This window comes from Perognathus longimembris, chromosome 5, assembly GCF_023159225.1.
Source record: "Perognathus longimembris pacificus isolate PPM17 chromosome 5, ASM2315922v1, whole genome shotgun sequence".
Taxonomy (NCBI): domain Eukaryota; kingdom Metazoa; phylum Chordata; class Mammalia; order Rodentia; family Heteromyidae; genus Perognathus; species Perognathus longimembris.
In genome coordinates this window covers 43,499,426-43,519,601 of record NC_063165.1, presented here as the reverse complement: position 1 = coordinate 43,519,601, position 20,176 = coordinate 43,499,426, and the positions used below count along the sequence as shown (strand labels likewise).

At 36.5% G+C, this 20,176-nt stretch overlaps 1 protein-coding gene across 2 annotated transcripts in view; it reads left to right on the top strand.

Annotated features, from left to right (window-relative positions):
• The first annotated feature begins 4,803 nt into the window (after positions 1-4,803).
• Positions 4,804-20,176, top strand: part of LOC125351717 (limbic system associated membrane protein) — a 620,820-nt gene continuing 605,447 nt past the window's right edge. For both annotated transcript variants that reach the window (XM_048346681.1, XM_048346680.1), the window contains exon 1: positions 4,804-4,958. In XM_048346681.1, the coding sequence (XP_048202638.1) occupies positions 4,804-4,958 (155 nt within the window). The remainder of the gene's footprint in view (positions 4,959-20,176) is intronic.

Genomic DNA, 20,176 nt, shown 5'->3' with positions numbered 1-20,176 from the left:
GCAAGCAGAGAAGTTAACATCGGAGTAGTTTGGGAAGAATGACTGTGAGGATTCAATACATTATCCAATTTTATGGACTACTGAATTTATTTAAAAAGGGCAACCATAAAAGAAAATAATGCACTCTGAGGAAGAGTAGACAGAGAAAACTCTCTGAGAAGCCATACTGTTGAAAATGATAATGGATGGTATTCCCACAAATTGACTTTGTGCTTTGTAAGTGATGAGGTAAGCCATGTAAGTTGACTAGGGCATTCAGTCATCTTTCCTCCATCCTTATACTGATCAATCAAAGTCTATTCCTTTTGAGTCAAGTTTTGGGTTAATGAGAAGTACTTGAAATGCTAGTTAGGTATAAATACTACTACATTAATAACATATGATAGACATCAAGAGCTTGAAATTGTTCAGGCATCTATTCTAATTTGATTAGACTGATTAAGCCGCTTAAATTATCACCCTTTTTTTCGAATTTTGTTTATATGGTTCATAGTAAGTCAAAAATTGTCTAGAATTGGACTTTGTTTAGTGAAGATATTGAATATTCCTTTAACAGATTTTTTTATTATTTCTATACAAATATGTATTTGTGGTTTATCTTCTTAAGTAGGTTAAGCATTTCCATTACAATTCTGATTACAGTCTTGATTAACGGAACATATGCTTTTCCTCATAGTGATTGTAGAGAAAAATTCTGGATGTGATTGATTTACTACAAATTCTACATTCCATCTTCTCCTTTGTGAGTTATTTTATGTCCTCTGTGTTATTCTGCGTTATGTCCCAGCACTGCCTACCAAGTTCTACCAGTAGCTTGAAATTATAGGTGTAGGTATTGGTAAACAGCCATGTATAAGCATTTTCTGCAAGTAATATGCTACCACTCCATCCATACTTCTTTTCATTTTGGAAAAAAAAACCCTCCTTCTTTGTCCATTCCATCCCTCTGGTACAAATGGATGGTCGTACTCTAGGTATGTCTGATCTTCTTTGCCTAATACATAGGACAACACTGAAGATCAAAACTCTACCTACTACCATCAGAGGAAAAACATCATCTAGTAGAACCCTGACTCTTGTATTAATATTCCTGTCTCTTCGCATTTTAAAAAATATCATCCAACTACATAATATGTGCTACAACTAAGGCTTTGCTTATGCAAGTCCTTCATATTTAAGAGCTCAGAAGCCTAACAGGAATGGTAGCAGTAATATAATATAGCATGATCATATAATCCTTGCAACCTTCTCCACCCTACACCCCACCACCACTAACATTAACAGTCATTTACCCATCGAGATAAATATTTGTGATTTAAATGTCCACTTAATCTACCCATCTTTTTCTATAGCAAAATGGGCCACACATTTTCAACTGCTAAGTTTAAGTTATGGTTTTGTAGTGGAACACCAGTGTCTCTTTAGCTGGCACTACTGATTAGCCCTGACAGAGGACATCTTGATTTATATGAAATAAATTCACCATTCAAATAAAATTAATAGACTTTAAGAACCTTGCATTTGTGACAATTCAAATTCCAGTCCTTCAAAGTCTTTTCTTCAATGACAAAAGGTCTTCCTTCCTCTCATTATACAACCTTAAGGTATCGTCTACCTTTAAGCTGATAACAATTCTGCAAAGAATTACTTTCAAGAATCTGGGGAAACAAGGCAGGTGTCAGCAGACTAAGTGCTCCTTAGAGTTGTGTTCTGCTGATGTTTGTTAAGATTCCTAAGAATGCTCCTTTTATTATTTCCTTATTTTTGCACATGTGTTAGGCTAGCAATTTGTGTAAAAGGAGTAACCATATTAACTTTGTGTGTGTTATACATACATATTAACATGCATATTAACTCTGTGTGTGTGTTTTGTATGTGGAATATTTGTAGGCAGAAAATGGCTCAGGAGGGAGGTAGAAAATAGAAGCTTTCACCACTGGGCTTCCCTCTGCTCATACTTGTAGAAGGGAGCTCCAGGAGTCACTTAAAGCCTGGTTGTGTTCAATGCTGCCTATGCAAATTTCTTGGGCTTTCTTTGATACCATTGAGGAAACACTTTATTTATTTTGTTCATTTAACTTTTATTATCTTTAAGTAGTTATTCAAATGAGTTGTCATTCCACAAAGTATTTTACAAATAAAACATGTCTTGGTATATATCACCTGTTTTAACATTTTCATCCATCCCTCCCAACCTTCCTCTTCCCTCACTTTTCTTAATTTTGTAGGATATTCATTGAATTTTTAATTCCATTCTACTCTTTCTTATTTTCATTGACCCCCCCATCTCTTTCAAGTACCCATTTCCTTTCTTTATTTTGTTAAAATTTGATTTTGCCTTTTGAAGGGATTGCAAAGTTTGTGTTCTCTGAATGTACCATATTTCAGTTAATACATTTGTATACACTGGAATATACCCAACATGTTTACTTATGTGTTTATAAAGTAGTTCTAGCTTTGAGGAAACACTTTAAACCTTGAGATTTGCTGGTATCAAAACCGAAAGGGTCATCAACAATAGAAGCTACGGTTATCCCCTTCCTGTGGTTGTACCTGGACTATCACTGTATCTCATCTGAGTACACTGGATATTGTATATACTGGTATTAGAACTAGGGAAGTGAAAGGGATTATCAAAATCGAGAGACAGGATAAAAAGACAAATGACTATAAAAGCAATACTTAAAACCATTTGGTGTAAACCAACTGAAAGCTCATGGCGGGAGAGGTAGAGAGGAAGGGGGGATTGGGGAATGAGGGAGGAGGTAACAAACAGTACATGAAATGTACCCAAGGCTTAACGTATGAAACTGTAACCTCTCTGTACATTACTTTGACAATAAATCAGAAAAAAAAAAGAAAAAGAGATGAAAGGTGATAGATAAGCATGCAAAAAAAAAAAAAAACGAAAGAGTAGCATACGTAATTCTGTGCTAGGGTCTGAAAGCAGATATTCTTGTTCAAAATCTGAAGGTGCTTCAGTTTTCCATCCCTCACATATCTTCCTTTGCCAACTTGTATTTATGAGAAACTGGACATATTTGCTGTATCTAGATTAGAGAAATGGTTGCCTAAAGATAGCAATAGGTAACCGACTACAATTCATCCTGTGGCCTTCTTTACCATTTGCATCTTATATAATATGAATATTTTCTTTTATGAATTCTCCAAAAAGAAAACAAATGCTTTGGTGGTCCACCCCCCATCTTTTATCCCCATGTCTGGTCATCTAGATCTCTGACTTGAGAGTCTCAAAATACTCTTAGGAACCTCTTCACTGACTTGGCTTATGGAGCAACAGTGACAAATGATGGTAGCCTGTCTGGTGTTCATTAGAGTGCTGTATTCACCATTGGATCTCACTAGAAATAACAAGCTTTATGATATACAAGTCTACTTCCTTGCATAGCAACGTTTTGAGAAGCAAATGCCAGTAGAAACTTGTATAGAAACAGCAATGTGCCAATTAAACAATCATCCTTCATACCATTACTCATGTACAGGACTGAGGGTTTCCTGGAGAGTGAAGTTGATTTAGGAATTGGGGATCAGCTGCTGAGGCTGGCACTTGGAAAAGACAAGCCAAGCATTCACACCCAGACCACTCAATACCAGCATTGTATCCCATCCATCTTTCATAAGGGGGTTTCAAGAGGGGGAGGGGATGAAAAAGGAAGAGAAAATAAACCTTTTTTTTTTTTTTAAATCCTATAACAGAAAGTGCAGGAGGAAGGAAACAATAAACATGACATGAGTTCTGGAAAGGAATGTTTCATTGAAATCAACCTTGGGTTTTCATCACTATTCCACCGTCAAGTTTCTTGTGTTTTATATTATTTAATCCTTCTGATTCTGGTTTGATCCCTACTACCCTTGCCTTCCTATCCTTCTGTTTCACTCTCTCCATTTGACAGTTTGCATTTCTTTTTTCACATTCTTTTTCCCTTCTTTCCTTAGCTTTTCCTGGACTCTTTTATAGCCACAGTCCTTTTCCTTCTCCTCTGTCTTGAACAGTACCTCTGAGTTCCATTCCCTCTTCTTAAGGAAATCAGCCAGGCCTCAGATGGAGCTGTTGTCCTGACAACCCAAAGGCGCATCAGGCTTTCATTGAGGCTGGCTGCTGTTGAAGGGGGCAGTTGTGCGAAGCAAAGGGGCCACGCCAAGGGGAGGGAGGAGGGGATGACGTGGTGGGGCTGTTGAAAACCAGCAGGGTAAAAGGGGGGAGGTGCTGAGTGGAGAGAGAGCCAGGGACTGGAAGGAGAAGCAGAGAAGGGAGGAGGGAGAAAGAGCCTTTGGGTTGCTGCTGCTGCTGCTGCTGCTGCTGCTACTGCTGCTAGGCTGTTTCTTTACACTCACTGGCAGGCTCGGTGCTGGTTCGCTTGCTCTCCAGCCTGGGAAGGAAAGTGGGTTACAGAGAGAAGCTCAGCTCACACACTGGCAGGGGGAGCTTCAAGCGTCCAAGGGAATCCCTCTCTGCCTTAGACAGTCTTGTCTTCATCTTTTCTAGAGGGTTTTATATTTTGTAACTCTCCCTTTTTAATTTTTATTTTATTTTTGGTTTGTTTGTTGTTGTTCTTTGGACTTCTCCTCCTCAACCCTTGTTTGGGTTTCCTGGGGGCTTTGTTAAGTCTTAGAAGGGCAAAAGACTAAGCGAAGGAAAAGAAGAGTTCCACAAACTGGGCAAGCTCGAGTTGCCTGGGCTGTGCATGCCAGCCCAGGGTTGGTAAAGCCTTCTGCCCAGACATCCGCGCGCACACACGCCCTCCGGAGTGCCCCTCAGACCTGCAACTCGGCTTGGCCACGATGGTCGGGAGAGTTCAGCCTGATCGGAAACAGTTGCCGCTGGTCCTACTGAGATTGCTCTGCCTTCTTCCCACAGGACTGCCCGTTCGCAGCGTGGATTTTAACCGAGGCACGGACAATATCACAGTGAGGCAGGGGGACACGGCCATCCTCAGGTAGGGGCTTTTCAGACAACTTTTCTGCTGTGTGAGGGTCTATGTGTCTGTGGTGTGTATGTGTGTTTGTGTGTGTGTGTGTGTGTAAGCATATGTAAGCTACTTGAACTTCTGCTGGCTTGGTGTTGCTGCAGGGATGTGTGTGTGTGTGTGTGTATGTGTGTTCCTTTTACTAAGAACACACAGCCACCAACAAAATTGAAGCGAATTCTGGTTCTTTTCAATATCCTGTGATGCTGGTAGAATGTTGTTTGGGTCTTTGCACACTATTTTCCTTATCATGGAAACGGAACTTCTCCCTCACCCCCACCCCCACCCTCATAACCTCTCACCCTGCATTAGTAGCATTGGGGCAGTATTCTTGATTTTATAATTGGTGGTGCTTGGCACTTCAGACTCTTGATGAGGCTTCTTAATCTAAGAGAAGAGTTGTTAAATTATGGCTCTCAGAGTGTGGTGCACAATAATGTGTTCTTCCTGCCTCCTCTCGTGTGTGTGTATGTGTGTGTGTGTGTGTGTGTGTGTGTTGGGGCACACCAGCACATCTCAGTCTGCCCTAGCAGTAGTTCTGATAGAAGACTTTATGTAAAGATCTTCTAATTGACATCTAGGGCAATAAATCAATGTGAGAACTTTGGTTGGTTACTGAGCCTGTTTTGGACTGTGGAGAGAAATCAACACAAGAATGAAGAGAGGAGGAGAAGAAGGGTCTTGCCCAACCACTAGCACTAAGGAACAGGATTATGAAGCACAGAGACTGGGACAGAATTAACCTGACATAGCATGGATATTCCAAATAGATTATTGACTTTAAAGTCTTACTGCCAACCTCTGAAATATAATTTGGGGATGGAAATTTGGAAAAGGGGAGTCATAGTCCTTGGGAGTTTGACCCCTAGAAGGGACTATGAGACAGGGACCCAAATCATTAGATTAGAGGCACCTAATCACTATCCTATCTCTAAAAAGCTCCAAGCTTCTTTTCTTGTGTTTTCCTTCTCTCTTCCTCTTTTCTACCCTTGCCTTTCAGCTTTACTTGAAAATCTGCTAGTAATAAAAAATAAAAGAAAACATTGTCCTTAGAGATCTTTTAAAATCTCATTTCCTCCAAATAAAATGACCCAGTGTTGAGTCTGTCTATCTAGCTAATATTTCTGGTTATAGCAATAAAAAAAACAGTATGCAATAGAAAATAAACCTCTAATCTGTGTGGAAGGAGCTGATAGTGCACAAACCCTGGGGCATCAGGGAGCAGTTCTGTAGCAGAGCTGCCGACAGCAGCAAAGTTTTCTTTTCTTTTCTCAGAAATAAATTTGGTTGGCTGTCACAGAGTGTCCTGCTTTGGGATCTCTAGCCTTGTTAGAGAAGAGCATGTGTGTGTAGTGTCATGTGTAAGTGTGTGTGTGAGTGAGTGTGTGTGTGCTGGGTTCTATGTGTGTATTTCATGCATATACTGTTCCAGATTGTAAAAAGTAAGAGAATGTGAATGTCTAAGTACTTCTTTCTTCATTTCCTGAGCGCTAGGTGGTTATGAATCCCAAAGACCCTACAATCCAAAGTAGATTTCCCCCTGTAGCTTTCCAGCCTTGTAAACCTGTATGTGTGATTTATCCACATGGAGCAATAAGATTTATAGAGTAATTTATCTGTTTGCAAGGGATTTAGATGTAATGCAGAAAATGTTTTTGCAAACACACAAGCGTGCCACCTCATCGGCTAGCATCCAGATCACCTAACATCATTAACCCTTTAATGAAGCAATCTATAGAAAAGTATGCTAGCCCTATAAATATAATTTCCCCAATAATAAGACTGAATATGAGAGATGTGCACTCACTCTGAATGTACAAGTTTCTATGTAAATGTTTATGAACTTTGTAAGGTCTAAATTAGTATCACCACTATCCTAGTATATAGCTATCAAAGAGTTAGAATAACTTTTAACTGTTAACTCAGAAGAAGAAGAATATGCTTATGTGTTCTGCATGTATACTATACTTTCATTTTGCACACATGTAGACATCTACATGTAGGATATGTAGTCTCATTACATAAACGTCAACTTAGAGTATACTTGTGTTTGTGTATATCTGTAGCTTAAAAGCAATGGAGTATTTTCTAAAACCAATATATATTTTTATAGAAATGGGTGTGTAAACAAAATGTCCAGATCTTTCCTGGAAAAGAGAAGATACACGAAAAGACCATGCAGATAGGTCACCAACAAGATTCCATAGCCTTCCCAGACATCACCTAACATGACCTCTTTTTTAATTGCCTGAGTTGGACAAGCCTTGATTTTTGAGTTGCTAGAATTCTATCAGAAGTACTCTGGTGAGAGTTCCCTTTGTTTCCTTAGCTGACCTTCTCTTCAATCTCTTTAACTGAATCCAGTAAGCTTTGTGGGTCAGTTTCCTGGTGAAGAATGGTCTTCTGGCTTTCTGTTAGAAAGTCTAGCCTGGGAAAGGCATGCATCCACTTTGTGACATTTTGCTGGGGGTGTGATCATCTAGGGGGAAGAGAGGAAGGAGAACTTGATTCATTAGACACCACAGTAGATGTTTGGCACTGAAAAAGTGAAATGGCAAGAAAAGAAAAAAAATCCTTTATTAGTCTGAAGCCCTGAATAATTCAAAATGGTAACGGGAGACAAGGGAGGCTTGTAATTCTGGTGGTCCAGTGACAGGAGTTTTGCCAACTTGTTTTTAAAACATTTACCTTCACTGTCTTCCTTCCATGAAACAAGTGTTTCTTTTGCAAATTGATACTTATCTTTATCTAGTTATGAATTTTGATATAATAGTGCATCATGATCAGAGTGTATACATTAGTCTTATAGACTTACACTGTAGCCTCTATCTTTTTGAAAACAGAAAGAAAACTACAGATTTACAGTGACAAAACTTGAGAGAAAGAGAAATGGATAGCCTGAGGTAAACAGAGCTGACCATGTTGCTTCTTGGAACAAAATGTGGCACAATAGCACCAGCAGCACCAAGGGGTATTTGTACTTGCATGTGTATAAAAGTGTATGACACACTTATCCATAGGAGTTCTCTCAGGATGCAACCTCAGATGATTTTCGGAATAGAACCTGCCTACCACAGTGCCACCCCAGTAAGCATAGGTGTTCCATCAACTACTGGGTGAACTTCCAGTGCAGCTTCTAGAAACCTGCTTAACTTTCACACAGACACCCCCGAAGGTACAGTTCCTGTTGAAACTTCATACACTGAGGCCATACAGTTGTGATAAAGCAAGATAAAATGAAAATAATTGATGTTTCAAAATGAAGTTCAAAATTTTCATTTTACTGGTACCATGGACCATATTTACAATATAACAGTAGGTATATGGGAAGATGAGCATAAAATACTTGATTCCATATAACTGTGCAAGTTGTATGACACATTATGTTATCCTATATCTGCTCATAAATTTCCTTTGTGAATATCATATGTACATGAATGTATGAACAGCACATATGATATAATGCAGAATCTCCCCAAAATGTCATTCTAAATATTTTAAATTGAACTTGTATTTATTTCAAGAGTCTAATCCTCCCTGGTGGTTGCAGGATGTTATAATACATTCTATGATAATAACATTTTCCCATTTAAATGTAAATATAGGTAGTGAGTATAAAGAATTTCCAAAGAAACTAAATATTTAAGTGAAGATTGGTTAATTCCAAATTCTAGGTCTTTACTTGTCTGTTTCTATACTAAAGGGAAGAAGACAAAAATACAACAGAGGATGTAATTGCTTAACAATAATATAAAGATTTTGTGCAAATTTCATGAAAAATGATTTCTCTTATATAAGGCATCTGGAACGCCTACATTCAGGAAGAAAGCATCAACACTCAAACAAATGCTTGACACAACATGTGATTTTTCTCCTACTTATAATTCATTATTTGGAAACAAACTTTGAGGGTGTACAGGGCAAGTTAGTAACAATTGTAAGGTTTTCTTTGTTTGTAGCTACATCACCCAAGGTAATAAAAATTGACTAATTATTACTAATACATTAATGAGAATTCATTTACAATGAAATCCTTTATTATAGTATAACATACTACATGTCATCTGGGAATATGACATTTTGTATACTTTGACAAAGAATTCATTTGTTGTCTTTTATGACTCAAGAAACAGTGGACAAATCTGAGACAAATGAAAATTATGTCTGTGTGCATGTGTGTGTTGCAATAACATGTAAGTATATGTATACATATGTACATATAAGTATGTACTATATACAAAATATACATAAACACATATATATTGTGTTATGTGTATATGTATGTATGTGTGAGTGTGTGTCATTTTTTTCTGCTTTATATAACGACTTCAAATAAATAACTTGTAAAATTGAGGAGAGAACTACCAAAGGGGATGATTCATCCTCTATGTCAGTTGGTGAAGGTTAAAAACTTGCATTTCCCAAAGCTGATTCCTCAAAAAGGAAGCAAACTCAGGCCAAAATGGATTAGTGCATTTTGCTGTGGCCTCTGAGAGTTCCAAGTACAAACAGCTGTGACTCACCTGATAGGAAGTTGTGTGAATGTGCTGGTCTTCCTCCCTGTAATCATCACCTGAACCATAGAGATACCTTTCCTTTAGGCCATTATTTATGGGTAATAGACATTGGCCCTCCTCTTAACCGAATGCCTAACTTGTTAATTTGTGAAACTCAAAAGAGCTAAGCTCTAAAATTGGATCTATCCTTTTATGCTATGACTTTGAGCAAAACCTCACATTATTTTGGGCTGTAGTTTCATTTGCAAAATGCTAAAACTATTTTAGTTACTCTGTAGTGTTATTTTAAGAAGCATGTAAGAGGTAAAGTTTGTTGAATTGTAAAGGGCTAGACAAACATTAAATATCAGTGGTTTTCCAACCTCATGCAACCAGTTGTTTAGAAACTCCTTTTACCTGATGATTTTTTTCTCAAAATTAAATGTATGTCTAGATTACCAGGAAGAGACAGACACCAGTGGCCCATATCTCTAATCCTAGTTACTGCAGATGCTAAGATCTGAGAATCATAGTTGAAAGCTAGCCAAAATAAGTTATGAATTAAGCAGAAAAAAAAGGCCAGAAATGGAGATAGAGCCTAAGTGGTAAAATACCGGCCTTGTATAAAAAAGCTGAAGGACAGAACCCAGGTGCTGAGTTCAAGCTCTTGTATTGGCAGAGAAATAGAGACAGAGATAGAGACAAAGACAGAGTGACAGAGACATACAGAGAGACAGGGACAAAAAGAGACAGAGACAAAGAAACACAGAGAGAGACAGAGAGACAAAGACAGACAGAGAAACAGAGAGGGGGAAGAGAGAGAGAGAGAGAGAGAGAGAAAACATGGAAAACGTTTTTAAAAGGTGCACTGCTGGGCCCCACTTCCAGAATTTCTGAGTAGTCTCTAACCTAATGAAAGAATATCTAACAAGTTCTCAAGTGATGATTCTACCTTCAGCCTAGCCCACACTTTGATTAACACTGACTCTTGCTACCATAAGCACTGTCTATAGATGAGAACCTTAACTATCTTACAGTAATTTGTTTAAAAGTAAAATCTCTGGCCAGGTTTCAGTGTCTAACACCTGTAATCTTAGCTACTCAAGAGGCTGAGCTAAGTATCACAACTCAAAGCCAGCCTGGACACACACACCACCACTACCACCATCACCACCACTACCACCACCACTACCACTACCACCACCACCACCACCACCACCACCAACAACAACAACAACAACAAACAAACAAATGAACAAAAAACATTGTGAGACTCTTATCTTCAATTAACTCCCATAGGATCTGAGGGCGATCTGGCTGCGACATCTGTCACCCCATTGATCGCCAGGGTTGATTCGGCTGATCTGGCTGGCTAGGCGGGTGTCGCCTTCCTCCCTCACCACTCCACGTGCGTCCCTCCCGAAGCTGCGCGCTTGGTCGAAGAGGATGACCATCCCGGATAGAGGAGGACGGTCAAGGGTATAGGAGTAGCTGCGCTCCCCTGCTAGAACCTCCAAACAAGCTCTCAATTAACTCCCATAAAGCCAGAGTGGGGCTGTGTGGCTCAAGCAGTAAAGCACTAGCCTAGATCAAAGAAAAAGGTAGGGGGAAAAAACAAAGAAAAATAACAAAATAAATATCCCTCGTAAAACAAGCACCAGGACAATGCCAAGCCTTGAGTTAAAGTCCCAGAACTGGCCTACATGCACATAAAAAGAGTATAAAAGAAAAAAAAAGCAACTCTCAAAACTATCCCAGAGTGGTGATACTGGATCTGTATAAGAACTCTCATTAATTTCTAAGTCAAGTGGAAGAAGAGGTGCTCTGGACATTTACCACCAGCGCTATTCATTCCCTCCAGCTAGAGAGCATTAGAAAAATACCAAGGCTGCATATTTCTTGTCCTCAGAAAATTTCATTTGATTAGTTGGGAGAAGAGCCCGGGATAAAATTACTGCTTTTTATATTTTAGTGATCTTATCTATGTACACAGAAGGGAAGCCTTTTTCAGGATAATACTCAGTAGACTGGCAGTAAAAATGTATAGTTTTATTGTCTGTTTTGAGAAACAAGATGGTAGGCAAGGAAGTTCAAATTCAGTTTGGACAAAAGAAAGAGATTGTCATGGATCCATTTCTTCTCTAAGTGATTCCATCACCACAATATAATAGAAAATGGAATAACTTTATTTTAATATGGATACAGTTTACATTGAATACAGTTTACATTGAATACATTGGATACATTTTATATTGAAATAGGATTAAAATTTGATTTTTGAAAGCTCTCGTCTTCCCCTCCTTCTCTCTCCTCCTCCTTTCTTCTCTTTCCCCTCTTTCTCCTTTTCTTCCTCCTTTCTCCTCTTCCTTATCCTTATTATGGTGGTTATTAAAGATTGAACTCAAATCCTTATGGTTGTTGTACTTTACCATATAAACCAAGTGCCCAGTCATTTTTACTTTACTTTATTCTTCTTGTAACACCTCTGTGTTTGCCAGATCTCAGATCATGGTCCTCCCACCTTCATCTCCCAAGAAACAGACTACAGGTCCAGTTCTCATTATTTAGTTTAGGTAAGACGCAAAGCAATCCTACATTTGTTAGCCATATGATCATTACTGTTGTTTATTGTGCTTTAAGGAAAGGAAAGGGCAATAGTTAGACAAAGAGAATGTCCAGTTCTAACATGTTCATACAGACTTTATTCTGTGCAATTATGTTTCTACATACTTAAATAGTTGCCAAAACAATGTATTTGTTGAATAATTCACTTCACTTTAATATAGTGATCAATCTTTAGTTGAAACTTACAAACAAGAATTTTCATGAAGGATATGTTAAGAATGCTCAAGAAGAAGTCAAATGACTAAGATCTAATAGCGTAAGATATTCTAAACTATTAGTGAAGATAATGGACAAACTATTTTAAGATCAAATAAGATAGTTCATAGCAAAGAGTTTTTAAATTATAAAATTGAATAAAGTATTAGCAGTTAAAAAGTGTTGACATTGTATTCATTATAGTTTCAACAAGAAATAACTTTTAGAAAATTGAGAAATTTAACAAAAGGATTTTATTCATAGCTCCATTGTCCATGTGGTTCATTTTCTATAAAGTAATTTTATTGTTATTGTTTCAAGTCATTTGAAGTCACAAGTATTTTATTTAATTATTCCTTATACTTGCAGCATGAGTGAATGCATTTTTGTAGTCACCCGTAATCAAAACATAATTTCAAGTTAATGTATGATTAACCTTCACAAAATAAAACCCTTCACTTCAGACTTTGTTAATTACTGCCTGAAAAACACATAGAAATTTTGAGTAGGACAAACCTTAGAGATTAGACAGTCCGAGTAACGTAACTGAGAAAAGATAAATTTAGGTGGTTGCTTAAAACCTTGAGTAACTATCTGAACCCTAGAACTGCTGTCTCTTGATTCTCATTCCATAGTACTATGGAGATAATCTTCTTTATTTTTATTTTATGTCATGATATGCCACTTTTTATGCCCAAAATGTTGCTAAAAATATCCCTCCCTTTGTTTATTCCATCTGCCCTTCTGTGTTCCCTCTTTTGATTTCTCTGCCTTCTTGTTTTTCTAATATTTGTCTCATCCTTGCAAATCAAATCTACATTTATTTGTGGAGGATCTTCCACTTAAGTCTAGTCAAGGAAGAATTCTTCAGAAAATGCCCCTTTTTGACATTTCCACTATTGACCCAAACTGAGGGATTTTCTTTCCCTCAGGCAAACACACAACCAAGACAGGAAACTTGATCAGCAGGTAAAGGACAGAGACCCATTCACTAGAAGGAAGACTTAAATAACCTTGGGAGTGATTTGAAGGTGACTTTCAGAGCTTTGAGGTCTATCTTTTAAAAAGTCCTACTTTGTAATTTCAGATTCCTTAGACCTGGTTTAGCTCTGTGGGAAAAAGATGACAGCAAGGGTGTGAATGCAATAACAACTTATCCTATTTACTTCTTCCCTAAGTACATTGATCAATTTTATATATGCATATGATATAAATATATAGAGTGAAAGATACATAGTGTGTGTGTGTGTGTGTGTGTGTGTGTGTGTGTGTGTGTGTGTGTGTGTGTGTGTACCTGTCCTGGGGCTTGAAATGAAGTCCTGGAGGGTCTGGGTGCTATCCCTGAGCTTTTGTGTTCATGGCTTGCACTTTACATCTTGAGTTACTGCTCTACTTCCACATTGTATGGTTAATTGGAGATGAGAATCTTTTCTGACTTTCCTACCAGGAATGACTTTGAATCTTGATCCTCAGGTCTCAGCCTCCTAATTTGCTAGGATTACAGGCATAAGTCCCCACTGCCTGACTTTATAAGTTTTGTCCACTTAGAACTCCCAGACTCCAAGCAGAGTAATTGTGGCCGTGAGTTCTCTTCTGGAGTGTCTCAGACTTGCTGTTTTTCAATAAATTAAAAATATCACTAGACCCATTAAAGTTTATTCATCATCCATAACATTTTGCCTTGAGTAACTCTGTGACCTAAAGATACCCCAGGAACGCCTCTACCCATAAGCAAGTGAGTGTGTCTCTACACAGTGTTGGTTCCTAGCTTTGTTCATGAAACTCTCTTTTTGGAGCTTCCCTCTATCTTTTACTCCATCACGCTTCTTTACTAGCTTGCTTCCCTATAGCTCCCTCAAGGCTAAATTCTGGTGTTAACCAGCATTTGGAAAATCTTTCCTAATTCCTCCAGGCTGTGGATAAATACTCTTATTTATTCTCACTGATAGGGTCTCTCTATACCTTGTGTTTAGCATTTATTACACTTTAAATAAAAACCATTCTGTTAATTTGTGCCTCTCTTCAAAGGAAGGCATCTCATCTGTTTTACCATCTCATCCCAGAATTTTACTTTGTAACTACAAGTACTCAAATAAATATTTGCCTGCTTAATTGAACAAAGAGGGATGGTAGCACTATAAATCAAGCAGACAAGAACTTGATTTATAAAAGAGGAATCAAATTAAAAAGAGACAAAGCTGGAAAAAGATATTTTGGTAGTGAAATCAACCACCACTAGATTAATTATGGTTGTGCTATTGAAGAAGGCATAGTAGCAATATCAGATGTAAATTATTATAAATTATTCTCTTATTACTGGTGGGGCAGATTATTAAAGTGTTTGATATATATATAAACTCTTCAATGTTTCTTATTGCAGTTATTTTTTCTGAGCACAAGTTTCTGAAAAAAATAATAAAACAAAACAGAAGGTCAAATGGGGATTCTAATGCTTCAGAGTTAGAGATACAGGACCCTAGACAGAGGGTGCATTCTCTGCTAGAATACCAGTTTCTGTTGTTTAATGGCCATGAAGTGAAGAATATCCAGTCTTTGAAGATCTCAGAATCCTATGCTGTTCTTAATGAGGAAACTTATCTTCACAGATACTCTAAGGCTTTCTCCCTCTAGTGGTGGCTATGAACTTTCAGGAAATTAAGGTAGCAAGATTGAGAGCAGCACCTACTATATCCAATGCCACACGTTCTACTTTCTTGTGAAATGAGGCAAGGCACATATCACTTACATTCATTTTTCTAAAAGTAATTACTCATACTGAGTAATGTTAGCTATCAGTGTTGTTGTTTTTTTCAGTTTAGAGCTCATTTCTCACTCCTGGAGAAACTGAAACCTGAGTCTACACTAGACTTTGGACTCATCCTAATTTCTCTTTGTGTCTTACTCTAATGCAGAGAGACATTGTTTATATGAGGTCAGAAGGGAAATTTATGCCCCTAAAAATTGCGATGAGTATCCCCTGAAATAATGCACTACTATTTATTTTATTGTAATATAGGATGATCTACTTGACTATTAATTCTCTCACTAATCTAAAGTTAGTTTTATCATTTCTAAGTTTTCTTTTAATGATGATGCTATTTCCCATACCTATTAGGCACAGATGGTTAAAATGGAAAAAATTGTAGTCCAATAGTAACTCATTTACAGCAAGTATTTATATCTATATTTATATGTGAAGGATGATTAGAACAAACTAACTGGAGTTCTGACTTTTGATTTTTATGTTTTAGTGACAATTCAGTCTAGTATATAATACAAACATATACATATAAGCTACAGATTTTTATCTTAATATCAATACTCTGAAGATTGTTGTCACCTTTTGCATTTTGATAAGGTAAGTGTATAAGCATATCTTAACATCACCAGTTTTTATAACTGAGTCAGTAACTTAACACAGAAATGAAATTCCTATATTGAGTTCTACTATGATCATTGTTCATCTCTTTTTTGAGTGACTAGATGAAGAACTGATCAATCCCTCAATGAATTTCCCAAAGTTTACAGACAATGTTTGATTAAATAAAACTCTAGTTTGATAATTAAAAAACAAGGATATTTTCTGCACTGTGTAAACTCTGGGATTAGCTTCTACTATTACATCTTAACAAATATCTATAGCATCTGTCTCTTAAAACAAGACATGTTGGTCTAGTAAAATAAAAGGACATCAATGAACATAGTTGAGGTAATTGGAAAAGCAAATGTACTATGTTGCAAAAAGGGTGATGGCTTATTCAAATTAAAAATTCTTTAATTGTGTGTGTGTGTATGTGTGTGTGTTATCCTAGTATAAGAAATAGAGTGACATTTTACATTAGTGCCTAATCCATACATAAAAATAAAACAGAACTCAAAATCTAGGTTTTCTAAAATAAGACTATTATTTGTACAGAATTGTTTATGAGGCATAATCAGCTTATGTCATGAATATGCATAATCTATATTGTTTAAATATGTTTCAAAACAAGGTTTTATATCTGACATATTGATATATAAAAATGTACAAGCATAAATGTGTTTTTATATGTATATAAAGTTTACATACACAAGATCAGGATGTGAACATTACCATGAACTTGGGTCACAGCACAATTTAATAGGAAACTAATTAACTTGATGCACCAATGATGGGAATTTTTTTAGCTGAAAACCAAAATTTTCAGGTTTTCAAGGATATGAACAAAATGTAAAAAGCATTAAAACAACTGCTTGAATTTGTTTTGACTAATGCCTTATTTTTAGTGATTGTGCAAGGAGCTAAATTTATATTGAAAGTGAAATGAAATTTCACATTTTTGTTTCTATTAAATGTGGGGTATTGTATAGTTTATAATGAGTAAAAGAAAATCTTACATAGCTTTTTTTCTATTTATTTTTGAAGGACAGGAACTGTGGTGGCTGGCTAAAGAAAAAATAACTATATTTTGTTCAATGTAACGTTAATACTTTGCATCTCAAGTTCAGACTAAATTTCTCTTTGTTTTCATTCTAAGTCATCTACTGATCTAGCATTTTTTAACAAGCATACATAGTCAAGATGAGCCTGTCCACTGAAAATATAAAAATTTATTGCCTATTTTAAATAGTATTATCCTTATGTAGTTGTACAAAAGGCTTACTATTGAACAAATCAGTTTATAAATATAATGCATTTTGATCAATATCATCTTGTTCATTATTTTCTTCCATCCCTTCCAATGTGACTCTTCCCCTAAATTCTCCTGGCTTCATAGGATATCCATTGAAAATTATGACTGCACACCCCTTTTTAAATAAAATTATGAAAATTATTCATTATGTAAAGTTTTAATGTTCAAGACATGTGCAACAAAAACTATTAGGATTATATAATAAATTCAGCTGTAAGATCTATGTGCAGTATAGTCAGAACGCTAAAATAATTTAGAAACATAATTGTAAAAACATTACTACTCAACATTTATATATTAACAGATAATAGAAATATTCTTGTAATATTTGTGGCATACAATATTGGCATCGCTATAAATAAATAGTAAAATAATAAATAGACCAAAATAAAACTCCACATCAAATTTTATAACTGAATTTTTTAAGTAGGTAGTTGTACAAAGGGATTGTCATTTGAATGTAGTTTTAAACAGATTTTGAAAAAAAAAGAAGTAATCTCTAGAGGCCAGCATGTGTTTCCTACAAAAAAAAACTAATATGTAGTAAATTAGTAAATTAATTTCCTTAAAATGAACAAATAAAATTGAAAAGTGGTAGATTGGGGAAAGCCCATTCACTTTGAGGCTCTGTGTTTCAGTAAGTTCCTTCTGTAGCTTTGTAAACACATAATGGGTCCAAATTATGGTATTTTTTTCTCAGCTGCACAATTGCGCCAAACAAATACTGATGGGCTGTGATAGAGAACTCTCTCAGCCTGTCAGTGGTCATGTTCCACAGTTGTATAAGAGAGTAGGCAGCCTTTTAGTAATGTGAATGACATCTAGATTTGGGGATTCTTAGTTTTTGTTCATGTAGATGGATGGAAACAAACTGTAAGAAGAAAGTTACAGCTCTGTAAAAAAATAACATTGTATACAGCTCACTCAGAATAAAAAAGACAAAGAAAGCAAATAATGTTGGTACTTTACAGTTTAGGTAGAACATGATTTACTTCTTTCTGTAAGCATCTCAGGTGAATACACATAAAACAACTATTCCAATGGGGTAAGGGAGATGTCAGAGTTCTGGGTCAGAAGATGGAGATCCAAGGTTTACCTGCACACTCTTGGCTTTGTCAATATGGGGCAATTTCTGCTGATCTTCTGATGCTCCTCCTTCTAAGATATAAAGAGCACTAATGATATTTTCCCTCTTGCCTTAAAAGAAGATTATAAGAATTAGGAAAGGTAGATCCACAATTACGTTTACCCATGTTTGGAATATTTATTACTGGTAAGGTTCCCTTCTGCCAAATGAACTGGGTTTTCCTTGTAGGGAAATACATTTTCCATCATTTAACTATTCAAGTAGAAGCTATACAACCATTATTAGGAAATATTACTATTTTAAAATGATCTTTTATGTTTGACATGGGTGATTTCTCTGATTCCCTACCACCAGTATCCTATAAAGAGTATCCAAAGAGTAATGGCTTAGGTAGTCCGTTCCCAAAATATGGCCACCTGGGGCAAAAAGTCCAAACTTCGAGACACACACTAGGCTTTGTGTGTTTATATTACATATCCCACAATATATAAATTATGTAAAGTATGTTCTTAATTCCTAAATTGATTACTGTTTTCCTAATCTGTGTGGTAGTTTCTATTCTATTGGGATGCAGTATTATTTTCCTCAATTAAGGTATTTCTTAAAGGGCTCATTTCCTTCATTATAAAGAAGGAAGAATATTAGATTAATGACTGAAGATCTTCTTAATCAATACATTATCATACTGTTCTAATCCAGTCAGTGATGAGTTCCATGAAAACATAAGCAAAAAATGAAAAGACTGACAGGACAGAGAGCAGTTTAAGTGAATAAGATATGGCATAAATGTAGATATAGACCTAGGAAAGTTAGAGAAAAGATATGCATAAAATCAAATAGTAGATTTTCAAAGTAAGATTATTTTATTGGCTGAACTGGGTTTGACAGACTATCAAGTGTTCAGGTAGAGTTGCTCACAATGTATTAACTCAAGACCTAGTAGTATTCAATAGAAGTTCTGAGATATATGGAACACAACCTAGTTTCTTATAAGAGGACAGTTCCAAGATATAGGTTTAAATAAAATTATCTGGGAAAGGATTACAGGAGATAAGAATCTCAAGGACTTTGCTACCCAGGATGGCCTTGAACTTTGATCCTCAGATCTCAGCCTCCTGAGTAGGTAAGATGACTGGCCCAAGCCACTGGTCCCTAGCTTCATTTGCATTTTAAACAAATGTTCTACACTGTGTGAGTTTCAGCCCCCACCAACCTGTGGATCCATCCCTGTCTAATGCTACATGGAACTTGTCCAAATAAAAAATTAGTTAACAACCCAGGTGTGGTTCAGATGGCTCTTCAAAAACTGCTGTGGGTTGATGTGTCACGATGGATATTTTCACTAAAAGAGCTGTGTCTTAAGGGGTGCAGTAGAATGTGAAGAGGGACAGGGAGAATGAATCTGGAGACAGACATTTCAATGTACAAGAGAGCACAATAAACAGTAAACCAATCTCAGGATGTCTGCTCACAGACAAACCCCAGGAGAGCTTTCTTTTCAAACTCTTTGGCACACTTCTTTACCTGGCAGCACATTCGTAACAATCATTAACCCCTTCATACTGTAGAAGGCTGTGGTTTATAATTCTTTCCTATGAAAAATAGCCTGCTGACAGCACTGTTCTAGTTCAGAATTAGGTAATGTGGTAATATGATGACCCCAGGGTTCAGAGCCCAGAGAAGACATAGAAGAAGTACTCACCTTTCAGATTTGTTTTCCCAATTGTGCTGCAGTGCTGTTGGGATTTTATTATTACTATTATTTTGCTTTTATTTTTCTTTATACTTGGTAAATTTAATGAGCTGTCTCTAAGTAATGGAGCTTCTTTATTCCCATTGCTATCATTCTATTCCAAATCTTTATCAGTGCATGACAGTATTACTGACTCGGGTTTTTCCACATATTGAGTTCTGACTTTTTATTAGGCTCTGAGTTGAGAGCTGGAAATGAACAGTGAATAAGATGAAGCTTATAGTCTAGCCCTTTAGAGAGGCACCAGTTTTTGGAATCTTCTTCAACAAGTTTTTCAACAAATCTGATTTTTTTTCCCCAAAGACTAAAATTTGCCTTTAGTCTTATGTCATATGAGTCTCAATTCCAAAGCACCAATG